This window comes from Gymnodraco acuticeps, unplaced genomic scaffold (genome assembly GCF_902827175.1).
Source record: "Gymnodraco acuticeps unplaced genomic scaffold, fGymAcu1.1, whole genome shotgun sequence".
In the NCBI taxonomy this organism is placed as follows: domain Eukaryota; kingdom Metazoa; phylum Chordata; class Actinopteri; order Perciformes; family Bathydraconidae; genus Gymnodraco; species Gymnodraco acuticeps.
Genome location: NW_022991180.1, coordinates 1,957,237 through 1,981,690, shown reverse-complemented (window position 1 = coordinate 1,981,690; position 24,454 = coordinate 1,957,237). Strand labels below are relative to the sequence as shown.

Here is a 24,454-nt window from a genome sequence, read left to right as displayed (position 1 = left end):
TCACATGTCTGCCAGCTGAGTGCACTGTATCCGCGGCATTCGGAGGAAACGCCCGCTGAATACTGAACGGTTAATGAGAGAACCAGCCAACTCAGTGCACATAAACATTGAGCCACTCTAAAAGCTTTTCACATCTGAGCCGTGTATCACATCTTCTGGCAGGGTTTACATTTTGATTTGTGAAGAGCTTTTATATCAGAAATAAGTTTTATAATAAATAATATGCATTGAAGCACATTAAAACCAGAAGCACAATGTATACAATCTATACATCCTATACACACACATTGCAATGCAGTGTGTAGAAGCTGCAGCTCGCCTGAGGCAGGACACAGGTTATGAAACTATAATAACAGGGGGGCAGTTTGTTTACACACCAGGTAATACAAAAATGATCAATAATATTTACAACATATCAGTTGCGTTTTTTACAGTATGCCCTTTTTCCTCTTTAGGCTCACATATTATAAGTACATTATGAATTCCGGGTAAGTGTAATTCTTATCATATGGGGTTGTGACATAACATAGAGTATAATTTGTTATCACTATTATTTTGTTAAATGAGAAAGAAACAAACTGCACATCTTGGATCTCTTGAGAAAGCTAGTCACATTCAATTTCAATCGGGAAATGATCAGTCAATATACTTTGTTTTCAGTATTCAAAAGTAGTTAACAGTCCATCTAACTACAGTATTTCTGCTGAAGCTGAATAGAATAACTATTACCCATTTCATACTCAAGGATGCTTATCAAAACCACTTACTTAAATTCTCTGTCAATCAAGAGTATCTTCTCCAATGTTCAAAGTGTATTTATTGTCAACACACGGATGCACGATGAATGACTTTAAGTTGTATTCCATTTATATTACATGGAAAAACAAGATGGCAAAACTATTTTAATGGGGTAGTGTGGAGAACGAGTTGATGAGTGTCTTGTGATGCCTACTTAGCTGCTTTACTGCCTGTAAAAACCAAACTCATATTTATAGTACAGTGAGATGAAGTGCACTCATTATAAAGTAACGTTTGATTTTATTCCTCAACATATTCTAAGCAGACTGCCTTTATGTCCTGAAGCTGATGTGCAGAGGGGCTTTGATTCTAAACATATTTGTCTTCACAAACAAGTCTTGCAATTGCTGCTTTGAGCATTATGAATCCATTTCATTATATATGAGATGATTTTGGGCTTGTTTAATAATACATGAAGCTTTAGTCACAGAGCTATAAAAGTCAAAATTATGTATTGTTTTTGCTTCATTTAATCAACAACTTCACTGTTTATTTCAAGTACAGTTAACCTTTTTCTTAATGCAAGTCGACAATCTAATCATAAACATCTTTCCCATATGGTATATGAATACGCATTTCCTAACATTACATTGCTGTGTTGATTGCAGCACCAACTATAATGACCTTTCTTCAACAGTGGCATCCAAAGATTAGTCAGCCAAATGTGCCTCAGCCAAAATCAATAAATCCCCTAAACTGTCAACAGCTTTGTAGATCAGAGACGCCTTACCTCCATCGCTTCCTCCTGCTCTAAAGCGCCTGCTGTGTGAGCGGTGTTTCATCTCATGCAACTGCAAAAGACTGTTGTATCCCACCCCGAACAGACCATTAAAATATGTGGTGAAAATATCAGGTTGGTTCTGTGAAAATCCCTAATAATGAAAGGTTAACCTGTCCTGCAGCTGAATGTGAAGATTAGATACTTTCAGGATCTTCAGAAAATCAAAGTGCTGCAGAAAAAACAACCAAGTCAATTATGTCTCAACAATCTTTCAAAATGAGCCAAAGTAGAGTTTCCTCTTGCATTTTGTTTCTGTTTCTTTCTATAGCTTTCTTATATATGGCAATCCCTCTTTTGAACTATGCTAAATACTTTCTTTATCCATATTTCTAAGCATGCCTCTCCAAGCTTTGACATTTGTCTCACTTTCACACACTCTGCAAATCACACTTTTTATGCGACCATTAAACAAGAGGTAATTGCATCTCAGTCCATTTAATCAGTAAAATGGTGTCATTCTATTTATATAGAAAACACATACTTGCTTCCTTACAATCTTTCTTCATTTGAGAGTGGGTTATTAAAGTGATGGTTAAAGAATAGTGCATATTTTCAGCTCTGATTAATGAGTATCTTATTCCTTCCTTGAAATGTCACTATCCACAGTACATGACCATTGATGGTCATGTACATGATATGATATGTGTAATGTGTATTTGTAAAGCGCTTTGAGCATCTGGAAAAGCGCTATAATAAATGTAAGGAATTATTATTATTATTACTCTTCAGTCTCTCTAATTATTTACTTCAATTCTCTCTCACACTTTTTCCTCCCGCTCTCTGAGGGTCTCATCAGCTGTGCTCTCATGCAGACTCTCCAGCAGCAGTAAGTAAAAGACTCAGATTGCAGAAGAAACAAGAGTTAATTGGATTGTTTCTTCTCATCTTCCTCTTTCAGCTAGGATTCAGAATATATGGGGGTTTGTATGTGGTAATATTCATATTATTAGTATTTTGTACATTTGTATTTTGATGCTTTGGCAACTTTGTTTCCTATATTTACAAGCCACTTTGAATGAGATGGAATTGAAAAAGTGTTGGATTTATATATGTAGCATGTTACTGCAATGTGTGAGATTACTAACAGTTTAATCATGAGTGGATGGATGTGGGAAAACGGCCAGTGTTGCAGGATGTGCTTTGCTAAGCATATTTACTTATGTATCATATTTCACCTTAATATATTGCTTATGCTACACATTTTTAGCCATGGTTGTGAACTAATTTGGCTTTATTTTTGTATTATGTGTGTCTTTCTTCTCTATATTGAATAAGTTAGCCTACTCTTTATTATTGCTTGCCTTTTACATGCTGCTATGCTGTAACACTACATGTTACCACTGTTGGACTAATAAAGGAATTCTTATTTCTTATTTCTGATCATTTACATACTTTCTTAATATACATATCAACTATGGTCCACTCTATCTGGTTTTAACTGTGGAAACACATTTTGAAAGCTCATCCTATTATCATAATGCTGACACACATTCCACACATACAATATTATTTTATTTGTATGGCCTACTACTTACTGTACATCATGAAAGTGTAATGGTAATGGTTAATGTTTATGAGTATCCAGTGGAGGGCAGTATGATTCATTTTCAACAGAGCAGCAGCAAAAACAAATAGAAGAAGACTGGTATCATCTGACAGTGGAACATGGCAGATGACAAGGTCGGAGTTTTAAACTTTCTAACTTTTCTTTCATGTCAATATATTATTATTATAAACTGCATTTATCAGTCATTCAGCAGTCATACATTAACGTTAGCTGCTAATGCTAGCTTGTGACGTAGAACAGTTTGTAACTGGTGTTGGTTAGCTTAGCTTAGTTAGCATTTACCCAAATGCTAAGTATTTGGCCTGTTGTGTAAACTAGCTATATGGATATAATTATGCGAACGGCAGATATATCAGATGTGTGTTTTAAACATATTCACAGTGTCGTAAACACATGAAACCTTAATACGTTGTTGTATTAAAAGAAAGAATGAAGCAATGGCTAACTGCTAATGTAAATATATCGCTAAAGTAGCTATATATGTATGTATATATTGTTGCTAAAGTTAGCCTTATTTGCTGTGTAGGTAAATCAATCAACGTTACTTAAATGATAGAATTGTGAATGAGTGAATGATCAGGAAAACCTCATACACTAGAAAACGACATAAATCTAATATAGGCCTACTGGTTTTGATAAGTCATAGATCTGTGCTTAATTCTTTGATAGTAATATCAAGTTGCTTTCAAGTATTGATTGATTGATTGAAAAGTTTATTAACAGCTTGTATATTGGGTACAGTACAGTACAGCTCAAAACATACAATTGTTAAGGGGATGCAGACCAGAGAAAGACTTTCGTCTTGTTTACATCAGGGTCCCCCATTTCCAATTCATCATGTCATATAAGACATATAAGACATATTTGACATACAGATGGCTTATTTACAATTTACATACAGGTGGTTTTTTACATACAGATTGCTTGTTTACAATTTTCATTTTAGATTTCGTTCTAATACATCCTAACCGGACATTTAAGACATACCAAGTCTACAGATATACAGTTAGTAACAGAGTCTAAAATGCGAGTATATACATAGATGGGGGGGGGGGGAAGCTTTCCATTGTACGACAGGTTGAGATTTGTACCATTACCGGGGCCAGTTTTGCACTGCTCTCCCCCGAAGGTGCTCTTTAAGAGAGGTTTTGAAGGTAAGTATAGTTTTACTTTCCTTTACAGTTGTGGGAAGAGCGTTCCACCTTGATGTGGCATAATTGCGAAACGTGTATTCCCCCTTTTTTGTGCCAAATCTGGGTTTCACATGATTTGTGGAGCTCCCTCTGGTGTTATGATCATGGTATTCCTTGACCTTTGGGAAGAATTTTGACATGTACATGGGTACCATAGAGGTATAGTGGATCTTGTAGACCAGGCCCATTGCAAGTAGCTGTACTCTGTCGTCTACTCTAAGCCATCCTAGGTTGTCAAAGTGGGCAGAGGTGAGGTGGGTTCTAGATGAAAGGTCAAGCAGTAGTCTGACCAGTTTATTTTGCGATGTTTGAAGTTTTATTTTTAGCGCCTTGGAGGTGCTATGGTACCATGACGTGCAAGCATAGTCATAGTACCCTTGAATGAGTGCTCCTGCCAGAGTTTCCAGGGTGTTTTTGTTTACCAGAGAGGAGATCCGGTATAGGAATCTAGTTCTTTGATTGACTTTTTTTATTACATTGGATGCCATTTTGTCACAGGAGAGGTTTGCCTCAAGAATAGATCCTAGGTATGTAATTTCCTTCTTACTTGTGACAATAATGTTGCCCACTGCAACTGAGAAGTCGTCGGATTTGCTGAGATTATGTTTCGAACCGAAGAGAAGAGAATGGACTCTGTTTTACCCAGGTGTAATGATAATGTATTATCGGCGAGCCAGGTGCAGATTCTGCCGAGCTCGGAGCTGAGGGTTACTATGTTGTGTTTTGTATGTGTTTGAGCCTTGTCCTTGTTTTGCTGTTTTTCCTGTTATGTCTTTGAAAATATACAATCAAATCTAAATGTCTATGTTTTAGGATCCACTTGTCAACAAAATGTAACCTTTTTGTTTGTGTCTGTGTGTGCAGGGTCCTCTGGGCCAGCTCAAGGACCTGGTGGAGCTGAAGGACCAGCTGGAAGACATTCAGAGACGGATGGAGGATGAGATACAGGCTGGCGTCCCTCCGGTAAGGCTCACACAGACATTTACATGCCTTACATTTTGCTCACAGGTCAGGCAGTTATAAACAACATAAACGGTATCTAGAATTAGAGATTAAACCACAGGTCTGACTACCTAGTACCAGGTCTAATCTCTCTTCTCTTTCTCCCCTAGGGAGGCAGTCTGCTGGCCTCTCCTTTCCTGAAGGGTTTTCTGGCCGGGTACGTTGTTGCAAGGCTACGCTCTTCACCGTTGTTTGGTGTTGCCGTTGGGACGTGCACAGGAATATTTGCAGCACAAAATTATGCCGTTCCCAACATTGAAACCACCGTCAGAGACTACATAAGCAAACTAAAAGGAGGAAGCAAATAATAAGAGAGGAATACAATTAAGAAGAGCAGGAGAAGAGACATCTACAAGCAGAGGGTGCTCTTTGAGCCACATACGGGAACAGACATATATTTCAAAAGTTACGAATTCTTCAATAGTTATTTTTTTCCACCTTCCACAAGGATGATTGAATAGTACAATGTTATAGTAGTAAGCCAACTTATAGAGTAAGGTGATTATTTTAATAATTCTTCTGATTCAGTTGATCTGAACTCTTGTTAAGGTACTTGAGTATGGAGAATAGATGACTGACATACATTCTGTAATAGAGCATATAAGAAGCGTGTGAAAAGGGATTCAGTTAATTTAAGCAGGAGACCCCATTTTTCCCTCTAATATAGTCCATAATTAAAATGTAAATATAAGGGAATCATATCAACTGCTATAGCTGAATTCGGTCCTCCACCCTTTCTCCACCCCATTTGCTATCTGAAGTTTTATTGATGCATAATGAGATATTTAGATTGTTGACTCTCCACAAGAGGTATTTGATGTCCTCTTTCGCCCTCTAGTGGGCAGATATCTTTTATATCAGTCAATACTAATTTGCATATCTTTACTCAGGCATGATAGAGCATTTAAAAGGGCTGCTCTTTAGTGTTAACTTGTCAACACCTTTTTGTTTTTCCATGGACATAACACCTCTCCATATTGTTCTAGTTCAAAATATTTTAAACAATAGTCCTAATCTTTTGGAGAGGTTTATGAACAAAATACTTTGGACTCCAAAAATGGCACGCTCCGTTATAAAATAACTTTTTCTTTCTCTATATATTTTCCACCTTGCACTGCGTAAAAATGTCAGATTTCTTCCTGTACTTACAATATTTAGATACAAATGTATGCCAAAGTTAAATTGGTTTTTAAAGATGTAGTTGTTATTGCACTTGAGGGTTTTAACAAAGCAGGAAATGTTTGCTAAAGTATTTTATGTAACATATATATTAAGAGTGCCTACTTTGGTCTGGACTTGATATTTTCATCTCATGCCATGTGTGCAATAGCCTTTCTTGATAGAGTTTGGCAGACTATTCATATGCTGGAAACTAGTTGATCTTTTGCACTTAATTAAACAATTGGGAATGTTGTTACATTGTGTTTCATACAAAAACAATGATTTCGTTTTTTGTCCAAGAAAAATCGAAACCTGTCAAAGTTATAATGACATGTTTACTCAAATGTGGTGTTTGCTTGTGGTTTAGATACATTTGAAAGTTGTTTTAAGAAAGTGGGAACTATTATGTGGATCCATGTCAATATCACATCCATAAACACAGCAGTTGTTGCTAGTCAATAGTCTAGAGACCTAAAGCACAGAAGAACACCTTAACAGTAACTGGAATCTTAATTGTGTTATTTCACTTGGGTGATTATCCTGCAAATGCAAAAGGTTTTGTTCATTCATCATTAAACCAACCAATAAGAGATGTTTTTGTTCACATGACCCCAGGTACTGTTTGCTGCTGTTTAAGTGTACACACATTGCTTATGTAAACAACAACCAAATAAGTCAGGCTAGTAATACACAAACAAGCCATTTGTAAGTATTAGAAAACTAAGTTGACTGTATTCATAACTGGAACACAGAAACAAAATGTGCCTATTGACAATCATTATGTAGCTTTCATTGTATTTCATTTCATTATTTCATTGTTACTTCATTTCTTGTATGTTACCTTTTTGCATGTTTTCTCTCGCCAACATTTGATATGTTTTGGAAAATACAATATAACACTTCAACTGATGGTGCTTTATTTCACTGACTAACCTCAGTGTCTTGTCTATTTGTCATGGGTTTTCACTCTGTTTGAAATTCCTTTGTTATATTATAAAAGAAAACAACAGAATTGATCTTTAAGAGTTTTATTTCGTTTGTCCAAATAAATGGGGAGAATACAGTTTACAATCGTCTCATACGTTGAGTATTCCTGGTTTCTAATAGCCCTAAAGAGTCAATATTTTTAATAACATTTTAATTAATTTGGCCAAACGTACAAGATCAAAGTGACAAGGATTGAAATCTAAAAATGTCTTTACAAACTTTTAAACCAAAATGGAACAAAATCTGAATAAAACAACATTTATATCTTATAAAATACAACATGCTTATTCAAATCCTTAACCTATATAAGTCATTTAAAAAAACATAATGTGCAATCAATAGCAAAAGTCAATATAATAGTAGCAAAAAAACTGGTTAGATCAGGGGTGTCAAACTAAATTTCATCGTGGGCCTCATCAGCATGATTGCACTCAAAGGGCCGGTTGTAACTTTAAGACTATATAAAAATACATATGTAATATAAATAAAATAATGTATTATATTACATGATTGCCTCTGCATTGGTTTATTATCGGATAGGCTAATAACTTCATAATTAACTGCGCCTGAAAGCAGAAGTCTAGGGCAAATAATTGCAAGTCTCTTCAGTGAGTGTCACAAAATTATTTAAAAAGAAACGCCACATTCTGGAAAAACAAAAAAAAGAAGTGACATTTTGAAAAAAAAATTACATTTAAAAAAAAACTAACATTTTGAAGAAAAGAAAATATAATTCTGAGAAAAAGTCAAATTCTAGGATAAAAGTCAAATTTGAGATGCATTGTGGGACACGTAGTTTATGGGCAACGTGCTTCTGTAAATCCCCATGTAACCGTATAATAAACATATTATATTCTTTGCAAGGTCTTGAGTTTGACACCCCTGGATTAGATGATAGCAAGCAGATACATGGTAATTATTTTTTAAGCAGTACATAAAACACAATTAGCTTATCAAGTACTACAGCTATGATGGTGATTAAAAGTGGAAAGAGATGTCAAATTGTCTTGATTTGGAGTTGAACTGTCGCTCATCTCGGGAGGAGATTTCATCAGCTTCAGTTACCCAGGAAAGAGAAACATAATTATTTAAAGGAACATGACTTGGTATTATTGGTAAATCTTAAATTGAACTGTATGTAAACCCTTATCTAAAAGTATTTAAATATTCAAGGTCTGAAAAAACAGTTCTTGATTGGACTGAATTAAACAGCATTGAAACTTTTGCAAAGATAGGTATACTGATTAATCACATTCTAAATACAGTACTGTTCACAGATATAACGTATATTAATGCAGAATGTGGGGCACTGTATGTGAACTCACCTCAGGATCAGGCAGCTACATCAGGCATACGCATCATTCTGCCCCTGCTGCCTGCTACGAGAGAAAACGTATAGTCATTTACTTTGTAGCTTAAGTCAGTATACAGAGATAATACTTTTTTAAGTATTACAAATATTTAGATATTTTAAATCTACATCCAGATCTGGATCACAATAAAAAACATAGATATTGTTTTTTCCTATATAATGAAGTGCAATATTTCATTTGAAATGATAATTATAAGGATTTAACTGATAAGCTTTTGAGATGAACCTACTAACTATAAACAAATAAGCAGGGCTGATATGATTTATAATAACATTAAAACACAACAGCAATTTTAAATCTACAATATGCAATATGGAGAAAACGTGTTTGTTGGGTGCTAGTGATTAGTTTTGCCAGAGTGGAATTTATCTTATTTTCCATGAATACAAGCTCTCATATTGGTGTAAAATTACTCACAAATAGGTTATTTATTCAAACTACTTCATAAATGAGCAAAAAACGAGAATACAAAAATAAAACTGTCTCAAAACTTCACATAAATGATTCCTTAGGTAAGTCAAGTGACCAAAAAAACCCTCTACTCTCAATCTGACTTCAAGAGCAGTTATCTTGTCTCACCAGTGAAGACCGGTGCACCGCAGCTAGCTGGTCCTTTGGTCAGAGATCCAGAGATCTCTTGGCCAGTAGCCGTGTCCACACACCAACAGCTCTCCAGAAGGCACTGCTGCGCACGGTAGAGGCCGCGCTCGTCACAATCCGGTTGGAAACCTGGAATCTCAACAGGTTTCACACCTGCCGCCTCCAAGTGGCACTGAGTGGCCTCACGAGGGACTGGGAGAGGATGGAGAGGAGGTAATGTAACTATAAGCACATGTAATCATTGTCTTCTAATGTGGAGATAAATACACCGACTGTATCCCTATTTACTATATGATACACTATTTATACAAAGTGAATACAAACAGAACATACCTTTCTTTTCTTGGACTTCGGTGGAGTCCTGCAATAAAATCAGGGAAGGATATTGAGAAACAATACAAAAACATAAGAGTCACTGTCATTTTTAAATCAAACCATATGTTTAATAAAATATACTTGCATGTTCAGGCCCACTGATGAAATTGTTAAGGTTTATTGTATGGAATTAGCCAATAAAATGTGGCATATTTGTCTAGATATTGTCATAAATGGGGCGAAGCCTGCGAGCTAGTTCAGGCAGTCAACTCGAGCACTTATGCTGCATTCATACATAACGCCCCCTTGCCACTCTACAACCAACCAAACAGAGTGTCCTTAATATGCCGCTCTATTTAACCTGCCAGATCTCTCTCCATGCATTGCTTGCTGCTGCTATTGCTGCAGCTACTTCCACGTCGCTGCTGCTTGCCTGCTGCCACTGCTGTGTTCACTTGCTATTGCTGCGTTCATGTTCCTGCTGCTGTGTTTCATGTTGCTGCTGCTTGCCTGCCCCACCACCACCCCAGCTTCCACCTGTAGGTTCGGGGGTTAGTTATTTAATCATCACTTATCGTGCTATGTATATCTATGGAGTGATGATGCCCGAGCCTAGTCGCCAAACTCAACTATATGCTGCTTCTAATAAACATGTTAAAGGAACACGTGAGTTGTCTGACTGAATTGTCATCGTGTAAGATGCCTAACAAAACAGTGCTATAGAAGAACGCCACAGATTCATCTGATTGCACTGAGAAGTCTATTTTCAGTGTCCTGCTTGACAAAACAAATCGAAAGGCTCCATATCAGAAGTGTTTGGTAATGTTTATGTAAAAACAAAAACTGTAGCATTGATTATATCAGTCGCCAACCTCATGAAATGGCTTATTTTTTTCATTTTGTTTACCTCCTCAGTGGTCAGATCCAACAGTTTGGGAAAGGCGTTCATGTGCATCCGCACAGACCCAGCAACTGCAGACAGAAAGAGAAACAGTGCATGTTACATTTAAGACATAATAAATGTAATAATACATTCTGCTGAGTAACGTTTCTTTAGATTTTCCTCACCAGATCTTCCATTACTCAGTTTTGAGTTCAGGTTTTCATTCTGCACCTTCAGAGACTTGATGTCACCCTGCTGACTGAAGAGGAAGTAGGCGATCGTCGCCTGGCCCACAATCAGGACGCAGGCCAACAGGGTCAACCCGGCCACCTTATAGGCTCGGGAGGGGCGGACACTGGAATGCACGAAGGAAAATATGAGGGAAGTGGAGAGGGAATACATTTTTTATTTGGTTAGAAAAAATGACATGTAGTCAAAGTTTCTAACATTTCCCTGATAATGACTTTAAGATTAAATAAAAGAAAAAGGGGAAATACTGATGTGTTATATGTTACTGACAAAGAGATCAGACTAAATCCCTTGGTGGAAGAGAGACAGTTAGAAGAGATAGGAAAAGTGACGACGTGAATGAGAATGCTGAGAACCTGAAACAGGAACCTCTGCCATACCTTAAACATGGCATCAGCTGTTGCCAAGCAGACAGTTGAGTGCATGTTTCTGTATCTGCCGTTTCTCTTTTTTTAAGCTCACACCAATGCCTTTTTTGGAAATTCCCATTACTTTAAATGTCATGTTTTCTTTGAGTCTGCTTTAAAATCTAACTGATAGGCTATGTGTATTTAAAAAAAAAAAATGTAACCTTTATCTAACCAGATAAAAGCATTGAGATAAAATCTCATTTTCAATGCTGACCTGGCCAAGAAGGCAGCAACGTTACACATAACACATAACACACACATATAAAATACAGAGAACATAATAAAGAAAACAAAAGATGAAAAAGCAGTCACTACATTGTGCACATTAGGACAGTAAGAAAGGAGGTATTGTTTGGTAATGTTTTTGTAAACGCTAACATATTAGACAAGTCTGTCTACTCTACATGATCAATGCGATGTATTACACTAATTAACCAACTTTCAAGAGCCTGCTAATTAAGTTAAATTAGGACAAAAATAAATCAATAACTGATTGGAGGATAGAAAATATACATTACAATTTGAAGGAGAGCGCTGTTATTTACACATCTGTAAATAAAAGAATACATTTTTTGTAGTAAATGGGTCAAAACAAAACACCACTCACTGTTGTGGTTTGGTCCAAACAGTTTAAACTTTAGTTCAATTAAGCTTCTGACATTGTGAAAGGTAATATTACTTACTATCATTTTTCTTAGTCACTCAATAGTTGTTCTATCTTTGTGAGTATATAACACAACACCTATGGTATGGAAGTATCGAGAAAAGAATAACAATAAATAGTTTACTTTGTGGGGACCAGCTTTTTGGTCCCTTGGTAGTGTTTGGACCCCATAAAGATAGAAAAACAGGTACATATGCTTACCCCTGTCCATTGATCTCGGCCTGCTGGGTGGGGGCTGGCAGAAGAGGCTGGCTTTGGATCTCAGAGTTCGGCATCCTCACACACAAACCTGTAAACACACACAAACATATCCCCACATTTTTTAACACAAAGAATAGGATGTTGAATACTTAAAAAAAACACTTACAGTAAGCACACGCACATACATTATACCTTAAGTAAGGTCAAGTTCCAAGCTGTTTCACTAATATCAATGACATAAATCAAAGAGTTCTTACCTTTAATACTGCGTACAGAAAAAATGAACTGAAGGTAACAAGCGGGGGAAACCAATACTGACAACCTGAATAACCAAGAAGTCTGACTGGATTTTATTCAAACTGAATTTCTGATTGGTTCCTCGTGGTGACGCATCATCTGTTACCAGGGGTAGAGTATAAAGATATCTGACACTATTGAAACAGCCGGTTTAGATGTTTACAATGCTTTCATGTATCTTGATATGGTTTAAATGTGTATTTAACTAAACCATTGTTATAATTGGATAATAATAGCACAGTAACGATTATGAAGCAGATTATCTCTGTGAGATAAAGGAATACAGGATTCCTGTAGCCTACCATTGGTTATGCATTATGTATTAGTTAATACATTACTATATCAGTGTTAGGCCTATAAGTGTTTGTGTCCTCATATTATTATGCTATTATGAGGTGTAGAAATATTTTTCTCAATTTAAAATGAATAATACATTAATAATAGTGTATCTTCTTGTTTTTCGTTTTGTTCTTGTTTTTCTTTTGAGCTACAGCATTGTGGCCCTTAATAACATTATTTTTCTGGGCTCAAAATGTGTCTTGGCTGTTTTCGTTCACATAATCTGAAATAACAACTCATATTTCTCGCATCAAATGACATCAAAACACATTTTAATGGCGAAACTAACTTTAAAATAGGCATTTTCCACCGAGAATAAAACGAAGTTCGGCCATGTTTTTTTTTTCTGCAGGGAGAAATTTGAAGATCACGTGACATAGACGCCAGCCATTGGAATGAATGGTGAAAAAAAACGGGGTTTGTCAAATAGAGCACATGGTGTAGTAGTCCTAACCGATAGCTGGGGATTCTAGTGTCTTCTGCCATCCTTTGCTCCGAAAAAATATTTGTTTCTCTGAATCGAAGGGGAAAAATACAAAAGCATTGCACACAATTTAAACCAATCAATGTTGTGTAATTAACAAGGATAATCTGGTGTTTTTTAGTCGATGAGTAGTGCAGATATCACTGTAAAATCAATCGACAGTAAGGGGAATACTTACTTCCGGGTGTACAATTATCCGTTATCCAATGAGAATGGACGCTCACATTGCCTTTAGGGGCAGCCGACACAAACGAACGCCGTGCTTCCATGAGCGTCAAATCCCGCCGCAGATGGGAATACATTGCAATCAGTTGAAAGCTATTTGCGTCCCTTTATGAAGCTGAAGGAGCCTAGGAGCGTCACAACTGCACGCCACGGGACCCTGACCAAACGTCGCTCCTGGACGATTATGAGAGTGTGTTGTAGGGGGCGGTTTGGGAATGGGCCTTAGTAAGGTACAAAGCAAAAAGGCCTCTCAGACGCTCTTCCGCTTACTTGTGTAATAAAGAAAAACAAATGAACGGTAGATACACGGATTCCCTGACTTGGTTAATATATTAACACTGATATAAAGCAGACACCAAACACGTCCAAAATGACCAACTAATAAAAAGAACTTGACTTCAAATTTCAGTTGGAAATACTTAGATTTAGAATAGAATAGAATATATCTTTATTGTCATCATACAAAGTACAACGACATTTCTTTGGCAACTCTTAGTGCAGTAAAAAATAGACACATAAATAAATAAGAGTGTTAAAAGCAGACTGTAGCGATGACAGTTCAACGAGATACAATTAAATGTATGTGCATATTTACACTTATAGGCTTACAGTCTAAACACGTTAAATGTACAAAAACGGAATAAATGTAGGCTAGTGTATTTCTAACTGTGTGTTCATACAGGGTTATAATTTATAGTAACTGTTACGTTTCCTAATCTAGGGGTACGAAGGGAAGTAACGAAGGACAGAAACGACCAGGCACGAGAAAAAAAGAGCGGAAACTGATCTTCTGAAGCCACAAAGGGAGGTTTAATTACCAATGATGGACAAGTAACGGGCTCACCAGCCAACTTGCAAAGCAAATTAAGATACAAATAAAATCAGGTCCCACACAGAGACATAGACACCATGCAGCCAGAGGCGAAGGGGAGAGCGACTGCAGCTTTTCTCAGGTCCTTTATGGAGGCCTTGATTGGTGATTGGGAGCACCTGGAGGAGAAGCTGCACCTGGAGGGAGAGGCTGCACCTGGAGACAATATAGAGGGAGAGAGAGAAAGACACACAAAAACACCGGCACCACGGCACGTAACAGTAACCAAAGGATACAAGTAAAATAGCCATATATATCTCTAAATAGTAGTGGTTGCAGTCTTTGAGGGGCGGAGGTGTGTTTATGAATGTTCACAGTTGTTTTAATGTACTCTGTGGTTGGACATAGATGGGAGTGATGGAGGCCACAGCTCTGGGATAGAAGCTGTTCCTCAGTCTGTTGGTGTGTGATTGATTGTATTGTCCTGAACCGTTTGCCAGATGGAAGTGAGTCAAACAGTGAGTGTCCGGGGTGTGTGGTGTCTCTGATAATGCTGCTTTTGATTTACATTACATTAAATTAGAAGAGATTACATTACATGTTACTTGTTAGCAGGGCCGGACTGGGACAATAAGTCAGGCCGGGAATTATACACCCAGCCAGGCCACTACCAGTTTTCTTTTGTGACATTTTTCTGGATTTATTTGTCAATATTTACAGCGTTGCTGCACGTAGTGATAGCCCTAAACTTTAAATCTACTACTCCAGAATAAACATATGGACATGGGTCACTATTTAAAAAAAAATTGCAAATCTATTTAGGAACCTATCTATGTGAACATATTTTAAGTGGAGGTGGACCTCAAATCCTCTAGGGGGGTCCAGGGTCATGCTCCCCCGGTAAGATTTTTTTTTTTTTTTAAATGTTGGACTTAAATGCATCAATCTGGTGCACTTTGAGGGGGGGAAAAAGAGACTACACCCATATGAAACAGAACTGTATACATTTAAATAATCATACAATCATAAAAACATGGCCATAACCAATAACATACCATATCCAATATGAAAAACATTGAAACTTGTTTATTTATTTGTTTTTGGTTCATTTATAGTTGTGAGCTTGTCTGTGCTCCTGAACCAGCCTCTCCTGGCTGTCTCCCTCCTCTCCCCCTGCTCCTCTTTGAGGCAGCAACAAAGACTAATTTGAGCTCTCAACACGTTTTTAAGGTTTATCTTACCTTTTTTTACCTAGTTTTATTATTCATGCATATTTTACTAATCACTCCCCCTTCAAATGGAAATATGTGTTTACATAAATTGTGACCAAACCGTTTGAGACCCACAGAGAACTTAGACTAAGTTAACTATCTAAACCAGGGGTCCCCAAACTTTTTCCTGTGAGGGCCACATAACTTTTCCCTTCTCTGATGGGGGCCGGGTCAGTTTGTAACAGAAAAAGTGTGACGATCGCATGGGTGTCTAAACGTAAACATTTATTGTTTTCTAGAAAGCCACACATAACCAAATATTAATAACCCTTTCCGGGATCTTCACAGAAAAAAAGTCAGGAAATAAATAATAACACTATTAATGAAATAAATAACACTATTTATGAAATAAATAATAACCAAATAACCCTCTCTGGGTCAGTGGCGTTTTCTCCCGGAGGCCAAGGGAAGCCAGGCTTCCCCTGTTTTTTCGGATTGTAGTTCTAATTTAAATAAATAAATAAAAACACTTTGTTTTGTTTCGATAATTCTCCTTTGCTGTGTGTTGCTGCCGGCCGTCTCTCCCCCATTCTCATTGAGTACTTTACAAAGAGTGAAACAGCGCCCCTCTAGATGTTATGGTGAAACAGTAGATTGCACTCTCTGTTGCGAGAGGAGGCCAGCCGAATCTGGCTTCCCTTGGTGAAAAAAAATGGAGGGATTGACCGATCAGATGAGGCCCACGTGATGCCCCTGCCAACCTGTGATTGGTCAGGGCCATGCCAAGGGAAGCCAGCCGCCTCTTGCTTCCCTTCAGAGGCGGCTGGCGATTTGATTGGACACTGCCATCCAATCAAATCACATCAACATCAGTTTTAATACTGTAACTGTCATCACCGCCGTTAGAAATTATCAAGCAAATGAAGCATTATGGAGGGAGGAGATTTGGCGTACTTAATCAAACATAACTTTACTAAACTTCCGCTACAGCAGCAACTAAAAATTAAATCAGATGACAGGCCAATGCCCGCACTCAAGCTGTGTGTACACAGAGGAAAAAGGGAGAGAATCGGACGTTCAATGAGGATAATTATGTCCGCACGGAGTGGCTAACTGGAAGCGCTAAACTTCAGCGTCTATTTTGCTGGCCATGTCTTCTTTTTGACAAGGATTCGTGCTCCCTGAACAATCCTTGGGCAACTTCAGGATTCATCGACCTTGCCAACCTGTCACGGGCAATTGAGAGGCACGGTAAATCCAAAAATCACATAGATTGTGTGATTGTCTGCATACATTAATAAGTACAATGCTTAAATTAATAAGGAGAGAGTTTCAGCTGGAGAGTGAGTGCGGACCTGTCGGTTAGATAACAGGCGTGCACAATCTTAACAGGTAAAAGTTTAGCTTAGTTGTCAGAGCAGAATCTCTCAAAAATAAACGTGGATTTACGTAAAAAAAACTATTTTTTCGGGGTTCGGGTGTTTTGTTTGATTTTAAACAAACAAAGTCTTGGCTTTCAGAATATGAAACTTTTATTTCCAATTTATTTATTTCTCACTCGCAATCTGCTCTTCCGCAGCGCCGCCCCCCCCCCCCCCCCCCCTCACTCCGCTGAAATTATGAATGTAAGAGTATAGTAATCATAGATAACACGGCAGGGTCCGTTACAGTTTGTTTTCATCTGATTTCAATTAAACAAAGTCTTGGCTTTCAGAATATTAAACTTGTTTCGGCAAATTCAGATGATAAATACAACTTTGAAGCTTCGGCATAATTACAAGCGGAGAATGGCAGGCATAACAACAGCCAGTGTTTCTCGTGAGTGTTTTCCCCGGGAAACAAACACAATACACACAAACGCAAAATTACACAAGCACACACACTGACACACACTCGCGAGCTTCCCCTCCAAACGAAAATATCTTCCCTCGGTAGTATTTTGATCATTTGCTCCGCTAATAATCAATCAGATCGATGGATTCCAGAGAAGAGACAACTTTGAAGGCCTTTTTCTCAAAATGATGACTCGGTGACAGTCATTATATAATGTGACATATTTCGCTTAATATTTGAAGTACAAAAACAATCCTGATATCATTAGAAAGCTAGGAATATCCTCTTTCCAACAGTGTATACAACTCAAAAGGTGTCTTCGGGTCAATGCGACTGATTTCGATAGAGCAGGTCACAACATTTTGACAGGGGCTAGTCTAGGATTCGCGTGTCCAGACTGAATTTTTTTTTTTAAATAAAAAAAAAATAAAAAAAAAATCATAATGCGTCTCTGGTATTGTTCAGGGGGCCGGGCCAAATGTGGAGGCGGGCCGTACCCCGGCCCGCGGGCCTTAGTTTGGCGACCACTGATCTAAACACTCTAAAGTCCTTTACCTCACCTGAGCTGTAGTTATCAGTCTCTCAGTCTGACTGGAGAGGACTCTCCTCCACCTTGTTGACAGCTCATTATATATCCGTTAGCGCAGCTAGCTAGCACCAGATGCTAACAACAACAATACACGTAACCGGTGCGCGCGCTTTCTCTCTCGCGCCCGCCACACATACACACCCTCCCGAGCTTGAATGACACACAGAGACCAATCGAGGACATTAGTGTATGATCTGTATGAAAGTGGCCATGTCGGCAGGCCACATCATGTAGACAGCCAGTCACCCTCTGTGAGGCAGAGTCAGACCCACATTTGCGCAGCGTTGCGTTCACAATACATACATACCAAAAAAAAATCCTCCGGCCAGCAGGCCACTTAACAGGCCAGGCCATCGGGAAACCTCCCGGTCCTCCCGATGGCCAGTCCGGGCCTGCTTGTTAGACGCTTTTATCCCAAGCGACTTACATACTCAAATACTGTGGGCAATCCCCACAGGAGCAATTTGGGGTGAAGTGTCTTGCCCAGGGACACAACGACATGCTGACTGCACTGTGACCCCTTGATCCGAACACCAACGCTCTATCCACTGCGCCACACGCCTCCGTTTAACCACTAAGTGTATATTTTTGTCCAATCTAAAATAACAGACGTAACCACACACACATTGGGCAATGGATGCAAACATTTGTTTATCTTTTGGGATGGTCTGAAATCAAATCCACTGCAGTACCCTCCAATCCACTGGGGGCGGTAGAGGGGTGTGTAGGGACGGTGTTTGTCCTTTAATACTTTTGGATCTCGCAGGATGACAAAGTTGACACGCTTTGACGGAATACACACACATATCTTAAGCATTTAAAAAGGTATGAAAGTAAAACGTGTCTCTTACTTATTATTTACTGTGGGGAGATATTGTCATACATGTACATGCCACATTGTGTCATTTATCCAGCGAACCGTGTTAATGCGGAGCGCCAAATTTGAAATGAGAGCTCAGCTAACCATGTTTGTTATAGCTAGCAAACTTCTACAAGTTAATGTCAGCTTGAATACATTTAATGTCGCTGCTAAAGTAAGCACAGATATATGTATACTCTCTGTTTGTCATTGCTGGGTGTCGACATATAGCTAGCTTGACTTTACCTCGGATAACTTAGCGTTTTTCCAACTGACTGACCACAATTTAAGGTTATTTTCTATGTTATTTTCTATTTAACGCTGACGTTAGAATTGAACGGTTCAAGATTCAAAGGCTTGCCATAAGCACAGTAGCTCCAGTGTTGTAATGGCAATGAAAGTCCCAGTCTCCTCCAACAATGCTACATAAATATATATAATAAGTAAAATACATTAAAAAAAATAACACAATTGGTGCTAGAAATAACACAATATAAATACAATAATGCAAGAAAATATTGCAAGACTAATGTACAAGTAGTGCAGGAGAAATGGGTTTTATACATGTAAAACATAAAATTGAGCTAAACTTAGAATGCTGAATTAAATACTGTTCAGTGGAATAAATTCTGCTTATTGTAATAATAAATACATTTTTGAGATGGTTCAGCTTTGATGTAACGCTAACTTATTAAAACCATTTTTCAACAGATGATGCGAAGACCTCGGACAACAACTGCCAAAGTTGTTGAGAACAGCACGGACTCCGACTTGTAAGTCATTTTTCAATCATTCATTTATTTTTCAATAATTTCACAATGTGATTCTGCAAAAACGGCATATTGATGTTCATTGTCACAGGTTTCCGTTGGGGTTTACCTTTGCTGTGTTTTTTTTTTTTAGATGATGATGTTAACTGATAGTCATACCAGCATTGTAAAGAAAAATAGTAAAAAATGTAATCCATTGTATTTATAACATTGGAGATGAGCAGGTAAACCCTGGGAAAATATTTAATGATTTTCCACTTGTTCCACATTTCTCTTTTTGTACTTCAGGTCCATCATACTGATAAGTGATGAGGATAGTGATGAATGGACACCAGCAGAGCCAAAACTTAAAGCTCCCACTACTACGGCGGGAGCTCCTGCAGTACCCGGGGAGAAGAAAGCAGCTCCCAAGAGAACTGCTAAACCAAAGGAGCCAAAAGCACCCAAACAACCGAAACCTCCTAAAGAGCCTAAAGTTCCTAAGCCAAGAGCACCACGTAAAACTGCAGCAGAGCAAAAAACACAGGCCTCGAAAGTTGTGAAGGTTTCCAGGACATCTGTGTTGGCTGGAACAAAAAGGAAAAATATTGATGAAGGCAAAAATGATGACAAGGCTGCAGAAAAGAAAGAAGAAAAACACACAGACTGTGGGCCAAGTACCAAAATGAAGAAAGAGGTAAGATACCCATTATAGAATTATTATGAGGTTTTATTCTCTTTGCAACACCTACATACTGCAAAGCTCTCTTTCATGACTTGTGCTACTTGTTTCTTGCAGAGGGTATCATTCATCGTGTCAGAAGCGAATCAAGCAGACATGTGGGCAGGCGAGGGGTCATCACTCGCTGGACTTATAGCAAAGAAAGAGGAAGTGGAGGACTTCACGTTTGATGAGCCTTGTCTAAAGAAACAGAAGACCGGTGGTGCCTTCCTGGGACAACCAAGTGCTTTACCATCGTCCACAGCAAACGCTCTGAGGAATGAACTCAATATGAACTGGGACTTCATAGAGGTAATGTAGGGTTTGTCTTTGTATTTTTATTTGTTTGAAAGTGTTTTATATTTTGGTCAGATGGTAGAAGCAGTGACTGGCTAACAAAACACCAGTGCTCATCCATATTTCTACCAATGTTCGCAAAACTTAACAAACTCAGTTAAAAATACACACTAATTAACAGGGTTCTTACGACGGTCATTAAAAACCTGGAAAAGTCATGGAAATTCAAAATGCTAATTCCAGGCCCTGGAAAAGTTATGGAAAACAATATTTTTACCAAAGTTTTGGAAAAGTCATGGAAATGTAACTAAAGTTGCATCAAATATCATTTATATTTTATCTAATCGCCGAAATAGTAATGGTCCAGCACCAGAGGCATTCCCATACACACAGGCGTTGGAGCTGTTCTTCATGAAATCCCAGAAGGATGAAGTGCTCTGACAAACAGTGCCATCTTTGCGCAAAATGATTATACCGGAATGAAAAGTCAATAAATAATGTTGTTAAAACTTTTTTTTTTTTTTCGCGCAACCCCCCCCCCCCCCCTTGCCACCACCCGCCCAAGTATATTTCATATCTGTGGGAAACACTGAATACTATAATGATACTGTATTGTATAGTAATGAAATGGCATTTAACTGTCGATGTATTTTGCTGGTGAGAGATTTTAGTTGCTTTAGCGTGTAGAAGCTAGTAAGCCTACTATTTGATTTATTTTAGATAGGACCAACATGTTTCATATGCAGACCTTATTTTCCTGTTCCATGTTCAAATAAACCATTTTCAGTGGTACCGCTGAGAAAGAGTAATTTTTTTGGTCATGGAAAATTAGGTAACGGTCATGGAGAAGTCATGGAAAAGTCATTGAAAATCATTGGTGAAAAAGTGTATGAACCCTGAATCAATCAATCAATCAACAACTGTATTAATCCCGCAAGGGGCAATTGGTTATGAGCAGCTTATGTCATGAACACAGGCAGGAACATACAGGAAGAAAACACACAGATACACCCGGGAGCACAGATGTGGATCATTCCAATTTACACGATAAATAGTTCATAGCATCACAATAATAAATAAATAAATAATCAAGTTAAAAGCCTTTCAAGAATTAAAAAGTTTGAGTGCAGAAGGGATGAATGATTTTGCAAAGTGATTAGTCTTAAGAGCAGCTAGAGTTGCCCTGATGGCAACAGACAAAATTCATCTGCAAGAACATGACCTGGAGAGGCCAGAATGCTTTCTGCTTTCCGCAGAATCTGTACAAAAGACACTGTTACCAACAGGACAGTTAGCCACATATCAACAATGTTGTTAAGCTGTTGATGGAGTCTTAACACTGGCCTGTGTACACACAAGAATGGGAAACGATGATAAATATCAGCAGCGACCAATTTGCCTAAAATGGGCCCTAAGCAGCTGAGTTATTCACCCGTTGTAAGTGTATGTTTATTGGTAGTTCGTTGAAGCTCAACAACATCACAACACGGTAAAATGACCTTCCTCCAACATTATGCATATATAAACAATGGACAGTTTATTTGGACTATTATTAAATAGATTCTATTTGCAAACTTCTTTGAATATATAGGAACTCTTTGAATATCCGCATGTGTCCTTTCCCCCAGGTGCTGTCCACCCTGACATGTGTGGAGCGGTGGGTGTGTGTAAATATCATCAGGTTGCTTCGTGAGGAGAACACGGTGCCGTTCATGGTCCGCTACCGCAAAGATATGATCAATCACATGGATGCTGACGCTGTCCGAGACGTCCAGCTGGTATATGAAGAGTTAGGGTAAGCAGATAAAACGTCTTGAACTAAGCAATAAAAACAAGGAAATGAATGCACCTCATTATCTGACAAACACTCATTATTGGTATGTAGAAGCAATTTAAGTACAGAGTTTCATACAGCTGTTACCATGAGATGTCTTCTCATATGAGCTGAGGATTTAATTCATTTCCGGACAGCAGATTTGAATTTGGCCACTAGATGGTGCTATTGCTCAAGCTTTGGGTTTGATTGATTGATTGAAAAGTTCATTAACAGCTTGTATATTGGGTACAGTACAGCTCAAAACATACAATTGTTAAGGGGATGCAGACCAGAGAAAGACTTTCGTCTTGTTTACATCAGGGTCCCCCATTTCCAATTCATCATAGACAGTATCAAACTTGTGTATCACTGTCATGTGTGTTACTGTGTTATTATTTTGCACTGTATATCATCTTTCTTTTCTTTATGTTTATGTTCAGCACCCTTTCCAAGAAGACCCAGTCTGTGATTCAGACCCTGAAGAAAGACGGGGTTTTAACAGTGGAGCTGGAACAAAACCTGAGGAGCTGCCGATCAGCTGATCAACTGGATCATGTGGTCAGAATCACATTATTATTCCAAAACAATATGTGTCCTTTGAAATGTTATTTGGAGATCCAATTCTTATTTCCATTCTTATTTTTGGAAACCTGATTATACGCTTCTCTTTACCACTCATCTCAGTTCACTGGTTCTGTTTGTGTCTGTAGTATTCTCCCTATAAGAAAGGCAGTAAGCTGACGAAGGCTCGCCGGGCCAAAGCCCTCGGTCTTGAGGATGCCGCCTCTTTACTCATGAACACACCACACACTCTGGATTTAAGGACATGGGTAAAACCTGGTACTGAAGGTAAGGCATACACACAAAGTGGTGCATTTTGATGTGATTAATTCAACATAGCACTTACATTTAACATACATCTTGGACAATAACCCCATGGACCTCGGGTGTCTTACATTTGCTCTTTAGTGTACTGTTTTTGTTTGTGTGTCAGGTCTGTCATCGGTGGAAGAAGTGTCTACAGGTGTGGAGCATATCTTAGCAGATTTGATCGCCAAAGACCCTGAGACACTCGCCTATGTGAAAACATTGTGAGAACCTACCTACATGCACACACCATTTCTACAGTGATGTTTCATTTCCATAGTTGTCTGTGTTATTTTGACATTGGTAGTGTATTGAACCTGCCACATTGATAATAATCCAGTGCCCTCCTCTACTTTCTCTCCCTCTCTGTGTTTACCTCTTGCTGTGACAGGTGTGAGAACAGCTTTGTGACCATCCAGTCGTCTGTGTCCAAGTCTGCACTTAAGGAGAAGGAGCTAAAGTCTGTCCAAGACCACACAAAACCAGGGGCCAAGCAAAACAAAAAAATGGACATTGACAAGTTCCACCTATACGTTGACTTCACCTCCAACATCCAACGCATCCAGCCCCATCAGGTAGAAACACAGACCTGTTTATGGTTCCCTTTTTCCCTCCTTCCCTGTTTTCTGGTACTCTTCGTCGTTGAAATTCACTAGAGCAGTTGGGATATTATTATCTAGCTAAATGGTTAGCACTGGTGTTCTTGTCGGAAAAGTTTCTCCCTACCCTTTGGAAAATGTTACATATAGAAACTTAAAGTTAAACACCTAAAACACCTTCAAGAACAAAGCAACAGCATTATGGTATAACACACATAAAAGTACTACACAGCCTTAAGAAACATTTATTGTATGATGATTATTTTAGCAATATACAAATTATTTGTGTATGCTGGACTATACTTAGTGTCTTCATCTGCACACACACACACATATACAAACAAATGCGCACCATCTGTTTGTGTTTGTGTCATTTCTGTCTGCTTCATCTGTGCTGCTTTTGAATGCTAGCCATGTCAGTCACAGTTAGCCTTGTCTGTGCCTCCATATTTCCCCCTCCTGTGCCCTGCTCTGCCTCCTCTACACCCCCCCGTCCCTCTAGTGACTAGTGTGTTACTCAGAGTTGGTCCCGGGCCTCATGTGTCACCACAGCTTCCATCAGCCGCTGCCTCT

At 38.4% G+C, this 24,454-nt stretch overlaps 3 protein-coding genes across 3 annotated transcripts in view; 2 read left to right on the top strand and 1 right to left on the bottom strand.

Annotated features, from left to right (window-relative positions):
• The first annotated feature begins 3,140 nt into the window (after positions 1 to 3,140).
• LOC117560858 (SLC35A4 upstream open reading frame protein-like) lies at positions 3,141 to 7,831 on the top strand. The gene is made up of 3 exons (XM_034237942.1): positions 3,141 to 3,259; positions 5,204 to 5,302; positions 5,452 to 7,831. Exons 1-3 carry the CDS (start codon positions 3,245 to 3,247, stop codon positions 5,647 to 5,649), a joined length of 312 nt encoding a protein of 103 aa, XP_034093833.1. The 5' UTR covers positions 3,141 to 3,244; the 3' UTR covers positions 5,650 to 7,831.
• On the bottom strand, positions 7,515 to 12,530 carry LOC117560857 (epithelial cell adhesion molecule-like). Its single transcript, XM_034237941.1, has 8 exons — positions 12,442 to 12,530; positions 12,185 to 12,272; positions 10,846 to 11,015; positions 10,685 to 10,749; positions 9,796 to 9,823; positions 9,442 to 9,654; positions 8,815 to 8,868; positions 7,515 to 8,544 (listed from the first exon to the last, which is right to left on the bottom strand). The coding sequence occupies exons 2-7, from the start codon at positions 12,256 to 12,258 to the stop codon at positions 8,822 to 8,824; spliced, it is 597 nt and encodes a 198-aa protein (XP_034093832.1). The 5' UTR covers positions 12,259 to 12,272; positions 12,442 to 12,530; the 3' UTR covers positions 7,515 to 8,544; positions 8,815 to 8,821.
• A 6,157-nt stretch (positions 12,531 to 18,687) lies between these two features.
• The window catches only part of srbd1 (S1 RNA binding domain 1), a 53,291-nt gene continuing 47,524 nt past the window's right edge, over positions 18,688 to 24,454 (top strand). The window contains 9 exon segments of the mRNA XM_034238039.1: positions 18,688 to 18,798; positions 19,544 to 19,605; positions 19,891 to 20,278; positions 20,381 to 20,614; positions 22,228 to 22,394; positions 22,856 to 22,973; positions 23,126 to 23,264; positions 23,410 to 23,506; positions 23,674 to 23,857. Coding sequence (XP_034093930.1) covers positions 19,544 to 19,605; positions 19,891 to 20,278; positions 20,381 to 20,614; positions 22,228 to 22,394; positions 22,856 to 22,973; positions 23,126 to 23,264; positions 23,410 to 23,506; positions 23,674 to 23,857 — 1,389 coding nt within the window. The 5' untranslated portion in view covers positions 18,688 to 18,798.